The 27,338-nt window shown below is 40.1% G+C and overlaps 1 protein-coding gene across 2 annotated transcripts in view; it reads left to right on the forward strand.

Moving 5' to 3' along the window:
• The first annotated feature begins 1,009 nt into the window (after positions 1-1,009).
• Positions 1,010-27,338, forward strand: part of GOLM2 (golgi membrane protein 2) — a 113,188-nt gene continuing 86,859 nt past the window's right edge. Inside the window, exon 1 of one of the 2 annotated variants that reach the window (XM_079915130.1) lies at positions 1,010-1,650. In XM_079915130.1, the coding sequence (XP_079771256.1) occupies positions 1,324-1,650 (327 nt within the window). In that variant the 5' untranslated portion in view covers positions 1,010-1,323. The remainder of the gene's footprint in view (positions 1,651-27,338) is intronic. The other variant, XM_079915131.1, reaches the window with a different exon arrangement.

Below are 27,338 nucleotides of genomic sequence, written 5' to 3' on the forward strand. Positions count from 1 at the left end.
CTTTTATGCGAGGACAAATACGCAGAAAACACAAAAGAGGTGAGGGCTTTTTCTGCATCACTGTAATTAATGCCGAACATATAGCAACAGTTAGCCTGGTATAATGCAAAGAGCAATGATGTTAGAGACCAATGACCCGAATTCAAGCCTAATTCTGTCTCAAACAAGATATGGGATTTTGAGAAAGTTTCTGGTATATCTTTGTGTCTTGGATTCCTCATCTGTAAAACTGTGTTGCTGAGACGATAATATGAGACTAAGTATGCAAAAACAATTTGTAAGAGAGCTACTATATCTAACCCAGACCGTGCTTGCTGTCAGTAACAGCATAAGTTATCATTCATTGTGGGCAGCTTCTGGACTTTCTACTTGGAAGCCCAGTTCAAGGCAAAAGCAGCAGTGAGTTTAGGAACAGAGGCTCATACATTCTGAAGTTCTTTCCATTAGTGAAAGCAGTAACCTTGGAGACCAGGCTGGTACCACCTCTTTCAGTCATAAAACTTAGTTTCTCTTGCTTTCCCCCGTAATGTTTGGGGCACCACAATTTCATGGTCTTTTTCTTTCTTGTTATTGTTTTCTCTCCACATCGTTAGCACAAGCAAGAAAACCTACTGAAGCAAATACAAAATCTAGTCGCCCCTTCTGCCCGCAGCTCACCTAAGTTTTCCTTACATAGCGGTCGCAACCTCAGATGTCCTCAAAAGCAAAAACTCTCACGAGGGCCATGGCATGGTAGGCACTCCCTTGACCATGGGTCAAGGGGATTGATCAGGTAAAAGCCGAAGGGGCTCCAGTTCAGGTATACAAGTACTAACCCAGACCGCCAAAGTCATCACAACACTCTTCCAGACAGAGATAACCCTCGCGAGATAAGACTGCGAAGAGCGAGAAAAGCCCACTTTCTCGCGAGAAGAGGGGGCGTTGGCGGAAACTAGGAAATGGCCCCCTTGGCGACCCAGACCCAGCCAATGGGCGGGGCCAGAGTTAAATCCACCCCCTTCCGGCTCTTTTCCCCGCCCCCTAACCCTGAAGTGCTGGACCTGGGGTTCGGGCAGCTGGGTTCTCCTGGTTCCGCCCAGCTGGTGCGGGGTCTAGTTCAGCGCCTGCGGAACGCGCTGTGGCAGGATTTGAAGGGGGGGGCGGGGAGGGGCCTGCGGCTTGCGGCCCCGCCCCCTTCTCCGGCCCGCGGGCGGGCGAATCGGCCCGCCTCCGGCTTCAGCCGGCCCTGGGGCCGTGTACCCCAGGCAACTCAGCCACCTCGGCCTGAGCGTCTGCCTGCAGGCGTCGGCGCCGAGGCATCGGAGTACAGCCTGGTTCGGCCCCATGGTGGGTTTCGGGGCGAACAGGCGGGCCGGCCGCCTGCCCTCCTTCGTGTTGGTGGTCCTGCTGGTGGTGATCGCGGTCCTCGCCTTCAACTACTGGAGAATCTCCTCCCGCCACGTCCTGCTTCAGGAGGAGGTGGCCGAGCTGCAGGGCCAGGTCCAGCGCACCGAGGTGGCTCGCGGGCGCCTGGAGAAGCGCAATTCGGACCTGCTGCTCTTGGTGGACTCGCACAAGAAACAGATTGACCAGAAAGAGGCCGATTACGGCCGGCTCAGCAGCCGGCTGCAGGCCAGGGAGGGCCTCGGGAAAAGATGCGAGGATGACAAGGTAAGGACGAGCCCTCTCCCCTCAACCCCCAGTTTTTTTCAGCTCCGCGGTGGGGGTGTTCGCCCAGCCGTGGCTGCCTTATGCCTTCCAGAATTGAAGCCTCGGAGGCTCCCCTTACCGCTAACAACCCTATTTCTGTCGGACTTTAACCGGTTTAATCACTGCTACATTTTCCAGTCCCTGCCAGATGAAACTGGCTGTAAGTTTTGGTTCTCAAGAGTGGCCTGTGTGTGGATGCCGCCTCTTCTCCAAGCTCAGCTGCTGAGCTGGCAGTAGTAATCATCTGGCCTACGTGGTCGGCCGCCTTATGTTTACAGATACACAAATCTGGAGGCTGCCGGATTTGGTGTGTTACCTTATCCTTTATTCCGTGCACACTGATTATTAATTAATTTATTTAAAGGATGGGGCCTCCTCTAACTCCTCTATTTACGATGGTCACCATATATTTTTAAAAGCAGTCTGAGTTTTCTTACATCTCTATAGGGCTATGTATTAAGCAAAGAGTCGGATATTACTGCCTTTTTTGTGATGAAAATGTTATGATGGGCTCTGGAGCCATATGTGAGCCACTTGTGACTTGGACATAGATAATCCAAAATTATGTACTCAGTTTGAATGGTTAGTGAAATTAGCCGAAAAGGTAGAACCTAGAAATAAGTTCTAAGCAACAGAATCTCATGTCATTGTCCTGATTGATCTTGAAAGGAAATAAAAATGAAATTTTGTATGCCTGACTATTAGGGTTGGTGTTGGAAGGCCATACTAAGTTTAAATTTTAAAAGTTTAAAGCTAGACTGTAATTAGACCCACCGCTGAATAGTCTTTGTTCTCACCAGCATATTGGGAACTATGTTATTAACTTATGACCTATGCAACTTCTGTTGATTTACCACAGTAAATTTCTGGGTGGGATAAGTAGATGCCTTTCTTTCTGGACCCTCTTTTGGTAGTCTTCACACTTTTTTGTGTGTGTTCCTATTATAAGTTTTTATTTTGTATATTAAAATCATTTGTAGTAAGTCATTATAAATTAAAATCTCCTGAGCTCCCAACTTCCTTATTGTCACCGACCTCTACCTTGTTTCTTATTTCATGAAGGTTGAAGCCCTCAGGTAAGTGCTTTTCTATGACCTACACCTTCACCATAACAGACAGCTTCTGAGAGGGGCAAGAGCTCAGCAAACTTACAAACATACTACATACTGAACTCTACAGACTGAAAAATTCTCTTGGGTGGAATAGGCAGAAATCCATGAAATTTTGTAGTATTAAAACAAGGTCTTCAGTCTTGGAATGGTTAGGCATACTATTCAAATTCTCTCCAATCTGGAAAGAAAGATAAGTCTTTTTTAGTAATTTATACTCAGGATTCCATTTCTTCCATCTACTGGACTGTAATTATCAGTTTCTTTCAGTAGGTTTTCACTTTTACCTTCAACCATATGTAGGTGTTTGCTGTTCTAAAATTTTTTTATTCTTCCATATACTCCCTTCTCCCAGTCAACCAATGTCTTTTTTTTTTTTTTTTTTTTTTTGCGGTACGCGGGCCTCTCACTGTTGTGGCCTTTCCCGTTGCGGAGCACAGGCTCCGGATGCGCAGGCTCAGCGGCCATGGCTCACGGGCCCAGCCGCTCCGCGGCATGTGGGATCCTCCTGGACCGGGGCACGAACCCGTGTCCCCTGCATTGGCAGGCGGACTGTCAACCACTGCGCCACCAGGGAAGCCCCAACCAATGTCTTTTTAAATTTTCACTGCTAAACTCCGGTTATGGGTGGTCTATAAATGTTTCATCTATTTCTTTTTTCATCCCCATCCTAATTTTTTTATTCTGTATGCCATCCTTCTTTCCTTCTCTTTTCTGAAGCTATTCTCTTGAAGGTCACAGGTGTCAGTCTTCCTGGTCAAATCCAAAAAAACATTTTTATTCTTATTCTATTTAATTTCTCAGTAATTGATTGTCTCTAGCTTTTTGGAAACTATCTCCTTTCTTGCTTCTGTATCATTGAACTCTCTGGCTTTGCTTCCTGCCTTCTTCACTATATTCTTTGATGGATTTTTTTTTCCCCCCTCCAACAGTGTAATAGTAATGGACTTTATTCTTGGGCCTTTGCTTTCCCCTTACAGCAGTATTTCTCAAGGTGGTGTTAAACACAATGCTGTCCTAGAAATTGTTTGTAGATGGTCAGGAGAAAAGCCTTCTTGGAATTCATAATGCCTGCTAGCATATAAAGGTTCTGAGAAATGTATTAGTAAAGAAGCCTATTTAATTTTGTTTAACTTAGTCTCTATCAGTTAATTTGATCACCGACTACTGTTTTCATGGCCTACTTGTTACCATGGTACAGAAAAATGTAGCAAAGCACACTAGTTTGGGAAATGTTGCCCCAGGTATCTTAACTATTGTTTGGCTAATATTCTATGCAGCTGGCTCACAAATCTGTACCTCTTCTTTGCATGTCAATTTTATATTTTGAACTAGCTATAGCATCTTCGTTGGAGAGCTTGTGAGTGTATGTTCCTGGGGTTAATGAGGAGGCTTTGAGTTACTAATAGAAAGGGTTGTCTTGGTCTAGATGAACTATAGATGAAATTTGTCCTTCAGAGGTGTTTCCTTTATTCCTGCTACTCCCTCAATAGCTGAGAGGAGGGATTTATTTTCTATAAATGATCTAAAATCCCTTTGGGTGGTGATAGTGTTGAAGTAAATTTGACAATTAAAAGTGTCTTCCATTTTGAAATAGACTTGTTTTAATGTTTAATCATTAATGTAGTCTCTTTAAAGTAAAGGCTCTCTCTGCCTTTCAGGGTTTTTACCTATAGTACACACTGGTGCTGGCCCCCTCAATAATCATTTATACCCCCTTTGTTTGGTATATATCCTTCTCTGTGACTCAGGGGTAAGTCCTGATTGGTTTAAACTGATTATGGTAATTTCATTATTCCCAGTGATTAGTTTAGGAAGGGGCTGGCTAGTGAGTCATGAAGGGAAGTTTCCTTGCTCCTTAAAAGAGTCATACTTGCACCTCTGTGGTTATCTTACCCCAAATCAAAAATCTCCAGTCTAATCATAAGAAAGCATCAGACAAACTCATATTCAGGGACATTCTACAAAGTACCTGAGCAGTGCTCTTCAAAATGAAGAGATGGTCTCTTCTGCCAGATAGTGTTGCTTCTGCACGTGATACCTGAAATTGAGGCAACCGGAGTGCCACGAGAGTTAGCTAAGGAATGGCTGAGGCACTGAAGATGGCAGAGTGGGGTGTTACAATAGAATATTGGCACTCGTTATGTGAGATAAAAAAATTTCCATATTGTTTAAGCCAGTCAAGTTGAGAGTTCCTTAGCTGCAGCCTAAGTAAGGTATCCTGACTGTTAATATTCTCATTGTCACCATAGTGTCTGAGATGTCGGTTAAATCTTATGTGTCCCCAGGGCAATGTGGGCAGTGACCTCAAATCTGCACGTGGTTTGGGGTTCCCCAAGGGTCTTTATCTTAAGTATCAACAGTGGTGTTTGGTTGCCTGACTAGGTACTTGCTTCACAGTATTTTGGAGACCAGGATCTTATGGCGGCATCACCTCCCTCTATACCCTTTCCCCCTCCACTCCATAGATGTTCCACACCAAAAATCCCTTTGCCCTGATGAGCTAGCTGCCTTAGGTATGATGTGTTTTGAGGGGGTGTTGGCAAGACAGTCCTTGCTCCGGCTACCTTTTTTTTTTGAAACTCTTATTTTAGAACATTTTAGATCTATGGAATTATTGCAAAGATAGTACAGTTTCCTCATACCCCACACCTAATTTCCCCTGTTATTAATATCCTACATTAATATGGTGCATTTGTCATAATTAATGAATTGCTATTGATACATTATTAATAACAAGTCCATACTTTATTTTGATTTTCTCAGTTTTTCTCTAACGCCCTTTTTCTGTTCCAGGATCCCATCCAGGGTTCCACAGTACATTTAGTTGTCATGTCTCTTTAGTCTTCTTTTAGTTGTGACAGTTTTTCAGACTTTGTTTTTTATGATATTGAAAGTTTTGAGGATCACTGGTCAAGTGTTTTGTAGAATGTCCCTCAGTTGGGATTTGTTTGATGCTTTTCTCAGGATTAGACTCAGGTAATGGTTTTGGGGAGGAAGACCACAGAGATAAAGTGCCATACTCATCGTATCAAGGGAACATCTCTCAAAATGACTTATCACTAGATGTTAACCTTGATCACCTGGCTTGAGGTAGTGTTTGTCAGTTTTCTCCACTGTAAAGTTACTCTCTTTTTCTCCTTTTCCATGCTGTACTCTTTGGAAGGAAGTTACTATGTGCACTTAATGAATTGGGAGTTATGTTCTATCTCCTTAAGGGCAGAGTATCTATATAAATTACTTGGAATTCTTCTGCATATAAATTACTTGGACCTTTATCTCTTCTCCCTTATTTATTTATTCAGTCATTTATTTATATCAGTATGGATTCATGGATATTTATTTTATACTTTAGGTTATAATCCAGTGCTACTTTATTTTGTTGCTCAAATCGTTCCAACTTTGGCCATTGGGAGCTCTTTCATTTGCCTCCTGTATCCCTCTGACATAATACCCCATCATTGTGACAAACCCCTACTTTCTGGCACTACAAGATGCTTCTGGCTCATCTTATATACTTCCTGCCCCAGTCCTAGACTCCTTCTCCACGGAGCCCTAGTTCCTTTTATTGGAAAATGGTATTAGAGACCAAATTCTAGGTGCTAGGTGTACTCATTGCAACTGTCAGGCTATCTTTGGGAATCTAGGAATCCCTGCTCCACAGGAATCGGAAAGGTGACATTGGACATCTTCTAATTTATTATTCTATCCTGCCATTTTCAGTCTGTTATCTGGGCTGTTAGAACACAGAAATTCTTTAAGGGAGCTTGAAATTGTCCATGGAAGTGAGAAATAAGCTCCACTTCTTTGGGATTCCCCCCACATTTACCTTATTTTTTTGCCTTCCTCCCTAAGGAGTTTCAGCCTAGAGGGGTGTATTAGTTGGTTACGGCTGCCGTACAAAATACTACAGACTGGTTGGCTAAAAACAACAGAAATTTATGTTCTGATGTAACATAAACTCTGATGGAGTCTAGAAGTCCAAGGTTGAAGTACCAGCAGGTTGGTTTCTTCTAGAGCCCCTCTCCTTGGCTTGCAGATGGCCACCTTCTTGCTGCTTTTTCATCTCATGGTTGTCCTGTGCTCCTGCATCCCTGAGGTCTCTTCCTCTTCTTATAAGGACACCAGTCGTATTGGATTACAGTCCCACCCTAATGGCCTCATTTTAACTTAATTACCTCTTTAAAGACCTTATTTCCAAATAGGTTTCATTCTGAGGTACTGGGCATTGAGACTTCAGTATATGGGTTTTGGAGGAATACAGTTCAGCCCATAACAAGGGGGAATCAGTGACATACACACTGCTTTTTCTTTCTTCTTTCTGCGAGAAAGACCCTTTCTTCTATTTCCTAGGTGTTGGTTATTTCTCTTTTCCTAACTTGAATTCTTCCTGCCTGTATCTTGTACCAAAGTTATGTGATCCAGGTGGGCCAAGTCAAGCTCTTGATAAATAAAAGAAGCTGTTAGAATGTAGAAAAAGACCTTCCCCAAACTGTTGTTTTATTACAGATGAAAAAAAAAGTCAGTTTTTAGGTTTGAAGCTGAACAGTAAATGACCTCTTTTTCCCTTTAACAACCATAATCCTCCTTGATGGCAGTAATATATTGTACCTTTGCTTGAATAGGGGAAAGGTCATGTGCCAGAAAGGAGGGTGGGTAGCATATTACTTTTTTTTTCCCAAAAAAATCCTCGTTGCGTTTGTGTGTGTACACAACACTCATACACATACCAAATAAGTATATGTAAAAACCCTAGCACAGAGTAGATGTTCATTACCATGGTCTCAAATCCTGGCCTGCCATTTGCTATGTGTAGAACCCCGGGCAAATCACTTAACTTCTCTGTGCCTTGGTTCCGCATCTGTAAAATAAGGACAGTAATAGTTAGCTCTCTCACTCTTGTGAAGTTTAAGTGAATAAATTCTTTTAAATGTTTAGAACAATGCCTACCACATAGTAAAAAAAAAAAAAGAAATGTTTAATAAGTGTTATGTTAGCTATTACTATTCTACAACCTCTTCCTTATTTCTGTCCTGACTTCTTTCCAGGATGGGATTCTGTCTGGGTTCCTGCTTAAGATCCGTCCCAGCTCTAGCCAGCCTGCCTCACCCTTTGCTCCTGGTTGTCTGACTCCACCCCTGCCACCTTTCCTGGTCCACTTCTAATTAGGCTTAGTTAACTCCTCTCATACGTGTCTCAGCTGACTCCCTGAAGCCTGCCTATCCCTCTGTAATTTGAAGATCAGCCTTGTACAGTTCTTTAATATGCTGCACATGAAAATTCCTACCTTTGCCTCTGCCTCCCCCATCATAATCTGGCCAAATTCTAGCTGTTGTTTAATTGCTACCTCAAATTATTCATAAGCCATACAAAACTCATACCTCCTCTCCAAACTATATATCCCTTTCCTACCTTCTTGGTCTTTATAAAGCTCATGCAACTATTATTAAGGTGGAGGTTAGAAATTTTGGTGTCATCTTTGATTCCTTCAGCATCTCATATTCAGTGAAGGTGCAGAGGAGTTACTTGATCAGATTGAGTTTATAAAAACATCACTCTGGTTGCAGAATAGAGAATTGATTGGAAAGGAAGCAGGAGCTTCCTAACTAGCCTCCTTGCCCTGGACTCTATTTCTTTCAGTTAGTTCTCCCCCTTAATCAAACCTGATCTTCCTCAAACCTTACTTTCAGAGTAGTTGTAACACTCACTGTGTCAAATCAGAATTCTGCTGTCTAACCTTTAAGGTCTTCCATGGAGTGCCTCCATCTACCTTCGTCTCCCAGTCTCCTGACCCAAACTGTGTTCCAGACATGTTGCTTTGCTTACCTTTGTCTCCCACCTGCCTTTCTGTGTCATATTAATTTCTGTTTCTGTACCTTTGTTCCTGTTAATGACTCTTACCTCTTTTCTGTTTCTCTGTTATACTAATCTTTTGGTACTTTGACCATGAAGCCCTCTGGGACTTCTGACCTGGAGTATGCTTTTTTTTTTTCTTTGTACACAAGTAACATTTATTGTTTGAGCCACACTAATTTATTTTGTTTTTCATTTTTCACTAATAGTTTCTTAGGTGTTGACTTTGTCTTCTCAACAAAATCTTAAGTTGCTTGAAGAAGGACCATATTTTAAAAATTTTCCAATAATCTCTTGATAGTCCTTAGTGCTGATACAAAGTGTTATGGGTTACTGGATTAGAGTGGACCCTAATCCAATTTCTTGTGTCCTTATAAGAAGAGGAAATTTGGATACATAAAGAAATACAGGGAAAAAAAAAAAAGAAATACAGGGAAGAAGGCCATGTGGAGATGGAGGCCTTGATTGGAGTGATGCATTTATAAGGTAAGGAATGCCAAGGATTGTCAGCAACTGCTAGAAGCTAAGAAAGCGGCAAGGAAGGATCCTCCTTTACGGCCTTCAAATAGAAAGCATGGCCCTACAGACAACTTAATTTTGGACTTTTAGCCTCCAGAATTGTGAGAGAAAATTTTTGGTTGTTTTAGTCACTGGGTTTGTGGTACGTTGTTATAATGGCTCTAGAACAGCGGTCCCCAACCTTTTTGGCACTAGGGGCCGCATTCGTGGAAGACAGTTTTTCCACAGACGGGAGGGGGGCGGGGTATGGTTCAGGCGGTAATGTGAGCGATGCAGAGCAGGAGATGAAGCTTCGCTTGCTCGCCCACCGCTCACCTGCTGTGTGGCCTGGTTCCTAACAGGCCGTGGACAAGTAATGGTCCGTGCCCCGGGGGTTGGGGACCCCTGCTGTAGAAAACTAATATAAGATTCAATAAAAACTCTGGCGGACTTTTAAAAGTTATTTTATTTTTTTGTAGCAACTGACAAGCTGTTTCTAAAATGTATATGGAAGTGCAAATAACCTAGAATAGCCAAAACAATTTTAAAAAGAACAAAGTAGGAGGACTTATACTCCCTGATTTCACAACTTATTATAAAGATATAGTAATCAAGACAGTGTGGAATTATTGAAAAAAAATAGGCATATAAATCACTGGAACGGAATAGAGTGCAGAAATAGACACACAGATATATGGTCAATTGATTTTTGGCAAAAGTGCCAAGACAATTTAATGGGGAAACATTTCAACGAAAGATGTGAAAGCAACTGGATATCTTTACGGTGGTGGGGTGGGTGGTGGTGTTGTATGTATACTGTTGTGCTGCTTCACAACATATACAAAATTAACTTGAAATGAATCATGGACCTTAAATGTAAAAGTTGAAACTATAAATCTTCTAGAAGACAACACAGGAGAATATTTGTGACTTTGTATAGGCATGGATTTTGAGGGCGCAAAAAGCATGAACCATACAGAAAAAAACAGATAAATGTGACTATCAAAATTAAGAACTTTCCTCCTCAAAAGGCACTATTTAAAAAAAGAAAGAAAGAAAAAGCAAGTCATGGGTTGGAAGAAATATTCACGATACATTTATCTGATAGAAGAATTATATCAAGGCAGTCTTCTGTACCAGGACCCAGCCCACCCATCAACAGGGCAGCACCAGCCCTAATACCCTCTTGGCCCCAGCCCTGCCCACCAGCGGCCAACACCGCTCCTAGACCACCAAGGCCCTATAACCAGACCCTGGGAACTCCACTCAGCCCACTAGCAAGTCAGCACTAGCCCCTGGCACCCCCTGGGCCACAAACCCAGCCACCAGCAGGCTGATACCACCTTGGACCCCTTAGCCAGCTACCCCAGGATCCAGCCCCACTCACCAGTGGGCCAACACCAGCTTTGGGACACCCTGGACCCTGCAGCCAGCTGTGTCAGGAACTGGCCCCACCCACCAGTGGGCCAACACTAGTCCTAGGACCCCAGGGCCCTCAGCTAGTAGCCCGTGACCCAGCCACACCAACCAGTGGCCAGCAGCCTCCACACAAGGCACAGCCTGGTAGCCAACAGGGCTGGGGGCCAGCTACACCTACCAGACTGCCTGCAGTAGACAGACCACCACAACAGAAGGGCCCGTGTAGCCCACATAGGGGGCACCCCTAGAGCATATAGCTCTGGTGACCAGAGGGGAGTGTGCTGCTGGGACGCATAGGACATCTACAAAAGTCCACTTTTCCGAGGTTGGGAAATGAAACCAACCTAACAGATACTTAGAAATAAAAACAGTAAATTAGGCAAAATGAGGCAACAGAGGAATATCTTCCAAATGAAGGAACAAGATAAAACCCCAAAAGAGATAAGTGAAGTGGAGATAGGCAATCTACCCAACAGAGAATTCAAGGTAATGATTGTTAAGATGTTCAAGGAACTTGGGAGAAGATTGGATGAGCAGATGTTTGAAGTTTTTAACAAGACTTAGAAAATATAAAGAACCAAACAAAGATGAAGAATACAATAACTGAAATGAAAAATACACTGGAAGGAATCAACAGGAGATTAGATGATATAGAGGTATGGATCAGTGAGCTGGAAGACAGAGTAGTGGAAATTACTGAAGCTGAACAGAAAAAAGAAAAAAAAAGAAATGAGGACAGTTTAAGAGACCTCTGAGACAACATCAAGCATACTGACATTCATGTTGTGTGGGTCCCAGAAGGAGAAGAGAGAGAGAAAGGGACAGAAAACATAATTGAAGACATTATAGCTGAAAACTTCCCTAACCTGGGAAAGGAAACAGACATCCAGGTCCAGTAAGCACAGAGAGTCCCAAACAGGATCAACCCAATGAGGACTACACCAAGACACATTGTAATTAAAGTGGCAAAAATTAAAGATAAAGAATGTTAAAAGCAGCAAGGGACACACCAGTCAGAATGGCCATCATCAAAAAATCTACAAACAATAAATGCTGGAGAGGGTGTGGAGAAAAGGGAACCCTCTTGCACTGTTGGTGGGAATGTAAACTGATACAGCCACTATGGAGATCAGTATGGAGGTTCCTTAAAAAACTAAAAATAGGGCTTCCCTGGTGGTGCAGTGGTTGAGAGTCCGCCTGCTGATGCAGGGGACGCCGGTTCATGCCCTGGTCCGGGAAGATCCAACATGCCGCGGAGCGGCTGGGCCCGTGAGCCATGGCCGCTGAGCCTGCGCATCTGGAGCCTGTGCTCCGTAACGGGAGAGGCCACAACAGTGAGAGGCCCGCGTACCACAAAAAAAAACCCAAAAAACAAAAAACTAAAAATAAAATTACCATATTACCCAGCAATCCCACTACTGGGCATATACCCAGAGAAAACCATAATTCAAAAAGACACATGCACCCCAATGTTCATTGCAGCACTATTTACAATAGCCAGGTCCTGGAAGCAACCTAGATGCCCATTGACAGACGAATGGATAAAGAAGATGTGGTACATATATACAGTGGAATATTACTCAGCCATAAAAAGGAATGAAATTGGGTCATTTGTAGAGATGTGGATGCATCTAGAGACTGTCATACAGAGTGAAGTAAGTCAGAAAGAGAAAAACAAATATCGTATATTAACACATATATGTGGAACCTAGAAAATGGTACAGCTTAACCGGTTTGCAGGGCAGAAATTGAGACACAGATGTAGAGAAAAAACGTATGGACACCAAGGGGGGAAAGCGGCGGGGGTGTGGGAGTGATGAATTGGGAGATTGGGATTGACATGTATACACTGATGTGTATAAAATGGGTGACTAATAAGAACCTGCTATATAAAAAAAATAAATTAAATTAAAAAAAATAATGCTTATGCAGTGAAACCTCAATTAAAAACTCTGAACAGTGAAGTTTGGGGAGGTTCCTCATTGATGAATATATTGACGTACTGGAGTGCACCCTGACTCCACAGGGATGGATGCTCTTGCACCCTCTTCTCCCCCATTCTGTTGCCTTACGTACCTCTTCATCTGGCTATTCATTTGGATCCTCTATAGTAAAAGGGCAATCACAAGTTTACTGCTTTTCTTGAGTTCTGTGAGGTATTCTAAAATATTTCAGAACCTGAGGAGATCATGCAAATCCCCCAATTTGTAGACAGCCAGACAGAAGTGTGGGTTTCTTGGAGATACCTGAAAATTGTGGCTGGGGTCTGATATGGGAAGGGGTAATCCTGTGGGACTGTGTCCTTAACTTGTGGGGACTGTGTTAACTCTGGGTAGTTGGGTAGTTAGTGTCAGAACTGAATCAACCCAGTCAGCGTCAGAGAATTGGTGTTGAAATGTAATCACATATTCCAGCCTTCCCCACCCACCCATGTCACCAAGGATACAGTACACCTCACAACTGGCCTGAGTTCAGTTCTGTCCAACAAAGCTTTCCTGAACACCCAGACATACCAGGAGCTGGGAAGCATGCTGAAAATAAAAAGATTAATCAGCCACAGTTCCTGCCCTTAAGGAGCTCATGGCCTAGCCAATATAAGTAAAGTCATAGGGTATGGGTAGAAGAGTGCAATGTATGGGGCTATAGAGATACATCTCTAAAAAGCACAGCTATCAATTTAAAAATGGGCCAAGGAGCTTAACAGACATCTTACTTAAAAAGATACACAGCTCCTTACTTACAAGGAGCTTAACAGACATCTTACTTAAAAAGATACACAGATGACAAATAAGCATATGAAAAGATGCTCCATATCACATGTCATCGGGAAACGCAAATTAAAACAACGAGATACCACTACATACCTATTAGAATGGCCAAAATCTGGAACACTGATAACACCAAATGCTGGTGAGGACATGGAGCAACAGGAACTCTCATTCATTACTGCTGGAAATCCAAAATGGTACAGATACTTTGGAAGACAGTTTTGGGGTTTCTTACATTTGTACCATCGTACCATCCCAGCAATCGTGTTCCTTGGTATTTACCAAGAGGAGTTGAAAACTTATGCCCAGACAAAAACCTGCACACATACATTTATATCATTTCACTCATAATTGCCACAACTTGGAAGCAAACAAGATGTCCTTAAGTAGGTAAATGGATAAATAAACCGTGGTACATTTAGACAATGGAAGAATATTAATTAAAAAGAAATGAAACTTAAATGCACATTACTAAGTGAAAGAAGCCAGTCTGTAAAGGATGCATACTGTATAATTCCAACCATATGATATTCTAAAAAAGGCAAGACTACAGAGAGAATAAAAAGATCAGTGGTTCAGTATTCATTGCAGCAGTATTTACAATATCCAGGGCATGGAAGCAACCTAAGTGTCCATCGACAGATGAATGGATAAAGAAGATGTGGCAACATATATACAATGGAATATTGCTCAGCCATAAAAAAACAAAATTGAGTTATTTGTAGTGAGGTGGATGGACCTAGAGTCTGTCATACAGAGTGAAATAAGTCAGAAAGAGAAAAACAAATACCATATGCTAACTCACATATATGGAATCTAAAAAAAAATGGTTCTGATGAACCTAGGGGCAGGGCAGGAATGAAGACACAGACGTAGAGAATGGACTTGAGGACATGGGGTGGGGGGAAGGATAAGATGGGACGAAGTGAGAGAGTAGCAGTGACATATATACACTACCAAATGTAAAATAGATAGCTAGTGGGAAGCAGCTGCATAGCACAGGGAAATCAGTTCGGTGCTTTGTGACCACCTAAAGGGGTAGGATAGGGAGGGTGGGAGGGAGATGCAAGAGGGAGGAGATATGGGGATATATGTATATGTATAGCTGATTGACTTTGTTGTAAAGCAGAAACTAACACACCATTGTAAAGCAATTATACTCCAATAAAAATGTTAAAAAAAAAGAATAGAAAAAAAAAGAGGGAGGGGATATGGGGATATATGTATATGTATAGCTGATTCACTTTGTTGTAAAGCAGAAACTAACACACCATTGTAAAGCAATTATACTCCAATAAAGATGCTAAAAAAACCCAAAAAAGGTCATGAAGAACCTAGGGGCAGGACAGGAATAAAGACGCAGACCTACTAGAGGATGGACTTGAGGACACGGGGAGGGGGAAGGGTAAGCTGGGACAAAGTGAGAGAGAGGCATGGACATATATACACTACCAAATGTAAAATAGATAGCTAGTGGGAGGCAGCCACATAGCACAGGGAGATCAGCTCGGTGCTTTGTGACCACCTAGAGGGGTGGGATAGGGAGGATGGGAGGGATGGAGATGCAAGAGGGAAGAGATATGGGGATATATGTATATGTATAGCTGATTCACTTTGTTATAAAGCAGAAACTGTCACACCATTGTAAAGCAATTATATTCCAGGAAAGATGTTAAAAAATAAAATAAAAGCAGCAAGGGAAATGCAACAAGTTATATGCAAGGGAACTGCATATAGAGCTGACTTTTCAGCAGAAACTCTGCAGGCCAGGAGGCAGTGGCACGATATATTTAAAGTGATGAAAGGGAAAGACATACAACCAAGAATACTCTCTCTGGCAAGGCTTTCATTCAGATTTGATGAAGAGATCAGAAGTTTTACAGACAAGAAGAAGCCTTGAGTTCGTTACCACCAAACTAGCTTTACAGAAAAGTGTTAAAGGGACTTCTCTAAGCGAAAAATAAAAGACCACCACTAGAAACCTGAAAATTACAAAAGGAAAAGTCTCTTTATAAAGGCAAATATACCATAATGGTAGTAAATGAGTCATGTATGAAGCTAGTAGGAAGGTTAAAAGACAAAAGTAGTAAAATCGTATATATTTGTAATAAGCAGTTTAAGGGATACACAAAAGAAAAAGATGTAAAATATGGTGTCAGAACCAGTGAATGTGGGGACAGGGAGTAAAAATGCAGGGTTGTTAAAATGCGTTTGAACTTAAGAGATCAGCAACTTAAAATAAGCATATCTATACATAGATATAGATTGTTATGTACAGTGTGGAAAATATAGTAAATAACTATGTGTTATCTTTGTATGGTGACATAGTGTAAGTAGACTTATTGTGGTGATCATTTTGAAATGTATAGAAATGCCGCATCACTATGTTGTGCAACAGGAGCTAACACAGTGTTGTAGGTCATTTATACTTCAAAAACAAGCAAACAAACAAACTCATAGTAAAAGAGATCAGATTTGTGGTTACCAGAGGGAGGGGGTGGGGGGAAGGGAAATTGGGTGAAGGTGGTCAAAAGATCAAAATAAACTTCCAGTTATAATACATCCAGTATGTACTAGGGATGTAATGTATAACATGATAAATATCAGTAACACTGCTCTATGTTATATATATGAACATTGTTAAGAGAGTAAATACTAAGTTCTCATCACAAAAAAAATTTTTTTTCTATTTCTTTCATTTTATATCTATATGAGATGATGGACACTCACTAACTTATTGTGATAATCATTTCATGATGTATTGTAAGTCAAATCATGCTGTACACCTTAAACTTGTACAGTGCTGTATGTCATATATCTGACTAAAACTGGAAGAAAAAAATTTTACCAGAGTATATAAAAAGCCTTTACATGGGCTTCCCTGGTGGTGCAGTGGTTGAGAGTCCACCTGCCAATGCAGGGGTCACAGGTTTGTGCCCCGGTCCAGGAAGATCCCGCATGCCGCGGAGCGGCTGGGCCCGTGAACCATGGCTGCTGAGCCTGCACGTCCGAAAAAAGCCTTTACAACTCAATAATAAGACAACCCAATTTTTTAAAATGAGAAGAAATTTGAACAGACGTTTCATCAAAGATTTATGAATAGCAAATAAGCACATGAAAAGATTCTCAATAAAATTAGTCATCAAGAAAATGCAAATTAAAGCTGCAATGAGACACCACTACATATCCATTAAAATGACTAATACAAAAAGACTGACAATACCAAGTGTTAGTGTGGACGTAGAGTAGCTACAACTCTCATATACTGCTGGTGGGAGTATAACATGGTGCAACCACTTTAGCAAACTACTTAACAGTTCCTTATAAAGTTAAATATAACTTTAAAGTTAAGTATTTATGTTATAAATATGACCCAGCCATTTCACTCTTAGGTATTTGCCGAAGAGAAATGAAAACATATGACCACACGAAGACTTATACACATATACCCCTAGTCGCTATATTCACAAAAACCAAAAACTGGAAAAACCCAAATGTTCATCAGCGGATGAATGGATAAACAAATTGTGATAAATTCATATAGCAGAATATTACTCAACAATAAAAAGGAATGAATTATTGATACACTCAACAACATAGATGAATCTCAAAACATTATGCTGAGTGAAAGAAGACCAATGTAAAAGAGTACATACTTGTGATTCCATTTATATAATTGTCTAGAAAAAGCAAACTAATCCATAATAGTAGAAAATAGAACAGTTGTTGCTTGAAGCCAGAGGTGGAGGGAGGGAAGACGAAGGGGCAAGAGGAAACTTTGAGGGGGTGGTAAAAATGTGCTATATCTTGATTGTAGTGGTGGTTACACAGATGTATAAAGTTATCAGAAGTCATCAAATTGCATACTTTAAATAGATGCAGTCTACTGTATGTAAATTATACAAGAACTAAGTTGTTAAAAAATAAAAATTAAAACATGCAGTAGAACTGTGGGAAAGCCAATCAATGGCTTCCTATTGCCCTTAACATAGCTCACAGATATTTTCACAGTATGGCTTCAGCCTTGCAGTCCAGTATCAAATATTATTATTCTTTTAGCTCCCTCCACACCACATACTGAATTTTCAGATCCTCAAACTTTCCATGTTTTTCCCTATTCTGTGCTTTGAAACATAGTGCCCTACACTCAGAACCCTCTTCTCATCTCTCCCAAGCTCCTTATTCCTTCAAACCTCTCACTAATTCTTTACCTCACTAAAGCCTAATCTTTCTTAGGACTCAACTAAAACTCTCTCAGAAATGTCTTCCCCAACCCCTTAAGCGATGTTAGGACCTCCCCTCATATTCCCTGCTAGATTGTAAACTCCATAGGTATACTGTATCTGTCTCTTGTTCATTTGGTCACTGCTGTATCCACAGCATGTAGCACAGGAACTGACCCCAAATAGAGGCTCAAATATAAATAAAGAAATGAAATTGGGGTTAAAAATGGAAGCACAGGGTATATAAACATTGAGTGGGAGAGGGATCAGATGAGAGGAAATGGGTGTTATTGAAGCTAAGGAGAAAAGTTACAGGAAGGAGGGACCAGAGAGATCTACAGTACAAAATGCTAAAGATAGTCAAGCTCTTAACTTAAGATAGTTAAGAGTGGAAAATGTTAGTGGATTAGGCCTTTGTTAATCATCAAATGAGAAGAATTTTTTTCCCAAGTTGATTTAAATTAGATATGTAAGTTTGAAGTTGTAAAGAGAAAATAAATTATTTCATATTAAATAGAAAAGTCTTCCTAGAGATAAGTTTTGAAGTCATCCTTAGGGGAAGGACATAGTTTGGCAGAGAGGAAGAATGGGACATGGAAGGCAACTGATCAAAATCTCTGAGGAAACACTGTTCAAAAGGAGCTACCTGGCCAGGAAAAAATATAGCAAGAAAGTTAGATAAAGTTTTAAGAATCAGAAAGAGAAAATTGAAGCACTGTGAGAAACTAAAATTACTCCATGCCTTGCCTGTGCCAAGATGGACAAAAACTTTAGTCAAAGGGAGCGTTAATTCTCTTCCAAGTAAGAAGCCAAAATGCGGAAACCTTAGGTCTTCATTCACAAAAAACAGTTTTTGCTTTATGAAGTCACAGTTAAACAAGTACTCCCTGTTGCTTCAGAGGACATATACTACATTGCCACATTATAGAGCATGAATTGTTTCTTTTCCTCTATGCAGTGGGTGGAAGGAATCTCCTTGAATGTTCTTTTAGGTTTTCTCTGCATAACTGAATCCTAGCCAACATTTTTCAAGAATCAGTTAGTTTTATGATCTCCATGAAACCTCCTGGGATTACTCTGATCCTTATCATGGGAAAAAGAAAAGGCAGAGAAATATGGAAATAAGAAAGGAAGCCAAAAAAAGAAAAGTGGGGACATGTTTCTAAGAACTTTGTAGTACAGAGTACATTATGTGATCAATATATTTTTGTCAGTTAATATATTAGTGTTTTAATACAAGACCAGGGAATTCCCTGGCAGTCCAGTGGTTAGGACAACATACTTCCACTGAAGGGGGCACGGGTTCCATCCCTGGTTGGGGAACTAAGATCCTGCAAGCTGCGTGGCGTGGCCAAAAAAAAAAGACCAAATTTCTTCAAGATTAACTATACCAATGCACCCAGGAAATAAAGAAACTAACATTATTAAATGTCAAAATCTGTACTGGAGGGCTTCCCTGGTGGCGCAGTGGTTAAGAATCCGCCTGCCAATGCAGGGGACATGGGTTCGAGCCCTGGTCTGGGGAGATACCACATGCTGTGGAGCAACTAAGTCCGTGCGCCACAACTATTGAAGCCCGTGTGCCTAGAGCCCGTGCTCTGCAACAAGAAAAGCCACCACAATGAGAAGCCCGCACACCACAACGAAGAGTAGCCCCTGCTCTCTGCAACTAGAGAAAGCCCGCGCACAGCAACAAAGACCCAACGCAACCAAAAATAAATAAATTTATAAAAAAAAATCTGTACTGGACAGGCTTTTATGTATTTCCATTAATCCTTCTCATTTTATGGTGGAAGAAACAAGCAGGTGAGAGAATGGCAGAATTCTAAACTCAAAGGTCTGTTTGATTTCAAAAGTCATTTCCAATAAACTATATTGCCACACATTATATACCTATATCTATATATTGTTTTAAAATATATAAAATTATATATTATTATATAAGAGTAGTTTTCTTGCCGACAAATCAAATAACTTTTGAGTATTCACTATGTGTATTAATTGCCTAGGGCTGCTGTAACAAACTACCACAAACTGGATAGCTTAAAATAATAGAAATTTATTATCTCACACTTTTGGAGAGTAGAAGTCCAAAATTAAGGTGTTGACAGGGCTATGCTGTCGCTGGAGCCTCTAGGAGAAGATGCTTCTAGGTTCTGATAACTGCAAGCGTTCTTTGGCTTATGGCAGCATAACTTCAGTCTCTGTTTCCATCTTCCATGGCTGTCTTCCCAAAATGTCTGTGTGTCTTTGTCTCTACACATGGTGTTCTCTTCCCTAATTCTGTTTTCTTTTCTAATAAGGATACTGGTCATATTGGATTAAGGCCTACCCAATCCAGTGTGACTTCATTTTAACTTGATTACATATGCAGTGACACTATTTCTAAGTAAGGTCACATTCACAGGTATTGGCGGGGGGGTTAGGACTCAAACATATCTTTTGGGGGATACAACTCAACCCATAATAAGTCTATAAATCAATTTGGAGTGAACTGAATCTTAACCATATTGAATCTTCCAATCCATAAACGTGGTATATCTATGTTTATGTCTTCTGTAAATTCTTGCAGCAACATTTTATAATTTTCAGTGTTCCAGACTCACATATTTTATTATGTTTATCCCCAAGTATTTCATGTATTTGATGCTATCAAAAATGGAATTGTGTCTTTTATTCCATTTTCCACTTCTTTGCAGGTGTATAGAAGTGCTATTAATTTCTATATATTGGTCATTTCCCTGCACTAGAACTTATTAGTTCTAGCACTAATGGAATCTAAGGAATTCTAAGGATTCTACAAAAAGCCATTAGAACTCATTAGTAGTAGCTTTTTTGGTAGATACTTTAAAATTATTTCTGGACAGGATCATGTCATCTGCAAATAAAGACAGTTTTTTCCCCCTTTCCAGTTGGATGCTTTTTATTTTATTTTTCCTTGCCTTATTGTACTGGCTAGGACCTCCAGTACAATGTTAAATAGAAGTGGGATTGGATATCCTTGCCGAGAGAGCATTTAACAAAATTTAACACTCATTCATGATTAAAGCTCTCAGCAAAATAGGAATAGAAGGAAACTTCCTTGTATTCATCCGGGATGTCTGTCAAACCCCCACAGCTAACATTATATTTAATGGCAAAAGACTAAATGCTTTCTCCTAAGATCAGAAACATTGAAGGATTTTAAGTAGAGGAATTACTTGAGCAAATTGAGCTTAAAACACTACTCTGGCTGCAGAATAGAGAATTGATTAGAAGGGAGAAAAAGTAGATGTAGGGAAAATAAATATAAGATTTTTATTAAAGAATTTTTTTAGTAGTACAGATGAGAGATAATGGAGTCTTCAGGTAAGCACAGTATAATTCTTAACCTGGGCAATACCAGCCTCAGGAGGCATTTTTGTTAGTACTGATGACTGGGGAGTGTTAATGGCATTTAGGTGTGGAGCCAGGAATGCTAGATGTTCTGTATTGCAGAAGAGAGTCCTAACAATGAAGGAATGTTTCACACCAAATGCCAGCGGTACAGTGATGGAGAAATACTGGGTCGTTAAGGCACAGAAATGGAGAGAAATAGAATTAACAAAATTTTGTAATACATTTGATGTGTGATGGGGAGGCAAAGATGAATCCTGTGATACTGGTGATACTGGTTGTGGTGCCATGACCTGAGGTAGGAACCTTAGATTAGAAGTTAGTTTGAGAACAGTGCAATTTTAGGTTAGTCGAGTTTGAGGAATCTATGAAATATCTAGTAGGCAGTTGAAAATACACTTCTGGAACTCAGTAGAAGGACAAGCTAGGAAAAGATTTTCGTTGTTGAAGTCATAGGAATGGTCCAGGTTATAGAGTAAGATGATGAATATGTAAGACAGAGCTTTGTAGCATATAAGGGTATAGTAGAGGAGGAGCAGGTTTAAATGACTGAGAAAGAGTAGCCAGAGAGAGGAAGAAAAAGCTGGATACTGTGGTGGCATGTAGGTCAAGGGAAGGAGTTTTGAGGAAGAGTCACCAGTGTTAATTGCTGTAATTATTTACTTATGATTGTTTCTCCATAACTAGATTGTGGGCCAAATAGGGCTGTATGTTTTGTTCATCTTTGTATTCCCACAGTCCCTGTCATAATATTGCTTAATAAATGTTTAAGATTCTTGAGGAAGAGTCTATATTTCTTAATCTGCATATTGTTTTAAGTACCTGGTTTATACCTAGTTAATAAATAACTGTTGAGTGAATAACCATATCTGAACATTTATACTGGATCTGTTTTTTCATGTCTTCCAATTTTATATTGTGAATTTCTTGACTATAAAAATCTAGTCTAGGGCTTCCCTGGTGGCGCAGTGGTTGAGAGTCCGCCTGCCGATGCAGGGGACACGGGTTCGTGCCCCGGTCCGGGAAGATCCCACATGCCGCGGAGCGCCTGGGCCCGTGAGCCATGGCCGCTGAGCCTGCGCGTCCGGAGCCTGTGCTCCGCAACGGGAGAGGCCACAACAGTGAGAGGCCCTCATACTGAAAAAAAAAAAAAAAATCTAGTCTAGGGCTTCCCTGGTGGCGCAGTGGTTGAGAGTCCGCCTGCCGATGCAGGGGACACGGGTTCGTGCCCCGGTCCGGGAAGATCCCACATGCCGCGGAGCGGCTAGGCCCATGAGCCATGGCCGCTGAGCCTGCGCGTCCACAATGGGAGAGGCCACAACAGTGAGAGGCCCCCGTACCGCAAAAAAAAAAAAAATAATAATAATAAAAAAAATATATATATATATAGTCTAAACTTTGTAAACACTTAACATATTTGGTACTATGCCCTATGTATGGACTCAGTAAATATTTGATGATAGATTCAGCAGTTTGCACTGGCTCTTAAACTTTTTAAAAAAAAAATTTTTGGCTGTGTTGGGTCTTCGTTGCTGTATGCGAGCTTTCTCTAGTTGTGGTGAGCAGGGGCTACTCTTTGTTGTGGTGCGCAGGTTCTCATTGAGGTGGCTTCTCGTTGCAGAGCACGGGCTCTAGGCTGCGGGCTTCAGTAGTTGCAGCACGCAGTCTCAGTAGTTGCAGCACACAGGCTGTAAAGCACATGGGCTTCAGTAGTTGTGGCTTGCAGGCTCTAGAGTGCAGGCTCAGTAGTTGTGGTATATGGGGCTTAATTGCTCCGCAGCATGTGGGATCTTCCCAGACCAGGGCTTGAACCCGTGTCCCCTGCATTGGCAGGCGGATTCTTAAGCACTGCGCAACCAGGGAAGCCCCTGCACTGGCTCTTAAAGCATGTGTAAATATGTGCTGGGGCTACCACGGATATTATCCACATATCTGATTACACTACTTTTCTGGAAGACATAATCAAAATATTCTGATGTAAAGGCACTCATTATCAACTCATTATCTTTCTGGCATACATAGAATGTATCCTTTTTTTGAAGCATATGATAGTACATCTAGATTAGTATTTTGTTCATTTAGAAACTCAAAAATATTCTCCTGGTTCAATTTAGCATTTATATGAGAAGAAAACCTTAGGATTAGTTAATGGGAGCATAATGAAAAAAATTGAGTTGTCTTGTATACTGCGTATCATCAGGGACTTGTTGCATAAACTGGAAACTAACTTAAAATAAATTCACAAAGGGTAAAATGAAATAAGTCCTTTTCCTGAGATAGTGCTTTGTGATTTTTCAAAGCACATTATATGCGTAAGTCATTTATATGGGAAAGTTGAGTATTTACCATGTGCTAGGTTCTAGGGATAGAAAAATAAGATTCAATACTAGTCCTCGACAGTGGATATGTAAATCAGCTATACTTCAATTTTAAAAAAAGAATATTAAAAAAAATTACTAGTCCTCAAGGAACTTGGTCTAATGGGGGAGATACACATAGAGAAATAATTCGTAATGCATGATTAAATGCCACAGTAGAACTGTTTCCAAAGGGATTTGAAAGTATTAAGGAACAATTGATTAACTGCTTCAGGAAGTCAGGAAAGAAAAGATTCACTAAAGATGAATCCTAATGGATGAAGGGTAGTTCACCAAACTTAGAAAGGGGTAAGGACAGAAGGAACATAAATGAAGCCAGGAAAGCTTGAAAGTATGTTGTACCTTCACAGGTCAAGCAGTTCAATAAGAGAGTGGAATGCAAGGTACATGTTGGTGAGAAGGAAGGGAATTTGTGGCTGCAGATAAAGCTCTTTAGGGCCAGACTCTTTATTATTAATTTTTTATTGTGGTAAAATTTACATAACATAAAATTTACTGTTTTAACCATTTTTAAGTTTACAGTTTAGTGCCATTCACAACATTGTATAATCATCACCACTATCTATTTCCAGAACTTTTTCACCATTCCAAGGAGAAACTCTGTACCCATTAAGCAATAACTGCCCCCCTCTCTCAGCCTCTGGTAACCTCTATTTTACTTTTTGTCTCTATGAATTTGTGTATTCTGGATACTTCACATAAATGGAATCATACCACACTTGTCCTTTGTGTATGGCTTATTGCACTTAGCATAATGTTTTCAAAGTTTATCTATGTTGTAGCATGTATCAGAGCTTCATTCCTCTTTACAATTGAATAACATTCCATTGTATGTTTATACCACATTCTGTTTTCCATTCTTTTGTTGATAGACACTTGAGTTGTTTCCACCTTTTAGCTATTGTGAATAATACTTCTTTGAACACTGGTGTATAAGTCTGTCTGAATCTCTATTTTCTGTTCTTTTGGGTATACACCTAGGAGTGAAATGCTGGGTCATATGGTAATTCTATGTTTAACTTTTTGAGAAAGCACCAAACTGTTTTCCACAGTGACTAAACCATTTTACACTCTCACCAGCAATGCACAGGGTTTCCAGTTTCTCCGTAGCCCTGTCAACACATGTTATTTTCCCTTTCTTTTTTTTTTTTAAGTAATAGCCCATCCTGGTGGTATTGGTGGTTTTGATTTGCATTTCCCTAATGACTAATGATGTTTAATATTTTTTCATGTGTTTCTTGGCCATTTTTATCTTCTTTGGAGAAATCTCTATTCAAGTCCTTTGCTCATTTTTGATGTGTTTTCTGTTGAGTTGTAGGAGTTCTTTATGTAGTCTTGATATTAAATCCTTGTCAGATATATGATTTGCAGATATTTTCTCCTTTCTGTGGGTTGTCTTTTCATTCTGTTGATAGTGTCCTTTGATATACAAAAGTTTTAAATTTTGATAAAGTATAGTTTTATTTTTTTCTTTTGTTGCCTGTGCTTTTTGTGTCATATTTAAACAACCATTACCAAATTGAAGGTCATGAAGATTTTCCCCTGTTTTCTTCTAAGAGTTTTATAGTTTTAGCTCTTGAATTTAGGTTTTTGATCCATTTGAGTTAATCTTCCTGTATCGTGCAAGGTAAGGGTCCAACTTCATACTTTTGCATGTGGTTATCTAGTTGTCTTAGCAGCATTTGTTGAAGAGACTCTTCTTTCCCATTAAATGGTCTTAGCATTGAAAAATCAGTTTACCAAATGATATAAATACACTACCACGTGTGAAAAAGCTAGCTAGTGGGAACCTGCTATATAGCACAGGGAGCTCAACTCAGTGCTCTGTGACGACCCAGATGGGTGGGATGGGGGGGAGGGATGTCCAAGAGGGAGGGGATATATGTATACATATAGCTGATTCACTTCATTGTACAGCAGAAACTAACACAACATAGTAAAGCAATTGTACTCCAATAAAAAAATAAGTATCTTGCACCATAAAAAAAAAAATCAGTTGACCAATATATGTGGGGGTTTATTTCTGGGCTGTCTACAGTCAGACTCTTAGAATCTTTATATGCCATACTAATCACCCTCTTGGTGATGGGGAACAATATAATCAAATTTGTATTTTGAAAATATAATTATGGGCATAGTATGGAGAATAATTGTAGAGAAAAGAAATTGAAGTCAAGATCAGTTACGAAATATATTATGCAGAATTTTAGGCAAGAACTATGGGCCTAATTTTAAAACAATGGCAGCAAGAATAGAGAATAATAGATCTGAAAGGCTGGTTAATTTGATATTTACAATGAAATCATAAGGTAGATAGGGCTTGTAGTTCCCATTGTATAGATAAAACTAAAGCTTTTAAAAGTGATTTTCCTCTGGTCTCATACCTATTGTTGGAATTAAAACCTAGGTCTTCTGATTTCTAATCCAGTATTTTTTCCATTGTACCATGGTTACTTTCTCGGAGAATAATAAACGGTGGAGGACGAGATCATTTTTGCAACTGGTCATATTTAACATTTTTAATGAATGATTTAGAAAAAGTTCACAGTGTACAGATGGTACTGTTGAAGGGGATAAACCACAGAAAGATCATTAACTATGCATTGGGGGAAAAAATTGAAGATTCAGTGGAAGCATTTAGGAGAAAATAATCCACAGTACTTATAGGATAATTAGCTCTGAGCTATCAAAAAAAGGAAGTGGGGATAAAGTAATAAATTGGGAAATTCTGTGAAATTTCCAATATACTACTTTAGACAAAAAGGCTAAATTTTGGGGACTGCTGTGCTAGGTCCTGGGAACAATAAAGTAGACATTCTACTCTTTTACATAATAATAATAGCTAACATTTATGAAGAACTTACTACTTGTGAGGGGGAGGAGGAGATATTGTAAACATTCGTTTGTCTCCGATGAGGCAGATCATATTCTCATTTTACAGATAAGGAAACTGAAGTGCAGAGAAGTTAAGCAGTATGTCTAAGGTAATAGAGCCAATAAGTCATGGATTCAGAATTCAGACTCAGGCAATTTAACCTTACAGCTTGTTCTTTTAAGCAATATGCTATTAGGCCTCTGTATAATCACAGTCTTTCCATACCTGCAAAACTTTGTTCAGTATTGATTACATGATTTAAGTTTTAAGAAAGATCCAGAGAAGAGCAGCTAAGATCAAGGGATGAAAGAGAGTTCCAACTAAAAAGACCTGGTAAAAAACTTGAAAGACTATATGACTAAAGAATATAGATATAAACTTTCATATAAAATTCTGCAAGGTAGTTTAGTACTTATACATATTCTACTTATAAATAACCCATTCGTATAGCTTATGCTGCTGCCCTAATGCCGTACAGTATCTCTTACTTTAACTAGAGGAAAGGAGGAAACTATATTACAGCTTAGTGAGAAGTTTCTTAACAGGTTTTACTTCCTTAAATGGTGCCCCTCCCCCAAACAAAACACATTTTACTCCCCAAATATTGTTCTGGTACCTGCAATGCCTCCAATTAGAGATTTATTTGACAGCAGGATATGATGTCTGTAAAAGAATTTTTTAATTGTGATTTAAAAACCCCACATAATATAAAATTTACCATCTTAATCATTTTTAAGTGCACAGTAATGTTAGCTATATGCATATTGTTGTGCAATAGATCCCTAGAATTTTTTCATCTTGCAGAACTGAAATGCTATACCCAATGAACAAAACTCCCCTTTTCCCCTTGTCCCAGCCCCCTGGCTGAAAATGAATTTCTTTTTTTAAAAAAATAAATTTATTTATTTTATTTATGTAATTTTGGCTGTGTTGGGTCTTTGTGCGGCACGTGGCTTCTTGTTATGGAGCATGGGCTCTAGAGCGCAGGTTCAGTAGTTGTGGCACATGGGCTCAGTTGCTCCGCGGCATGTGGGATCTTCCTGGACCAGGGCTCCAACCCATGTCTCCTGCATTGGCAGGGGGACTCTTAACCACTCTTCCATGAGGGAAGTCCCCTGAATTTCTTTTTTATTTGAGAAAAAATTTTAATA

The sequence above is a fragment of the Stenella coeruleoalba genome (genome assembly GCF_951394435.1).
Source record: "Stenella coeruleoalba genome assembly, chromosome: 2".
NCBI lineage: Eukaryota > Metazoa > Chordata > Mammalia > Artiodactyla > Delphinidae > Stenella > Stenella coeruleoalba.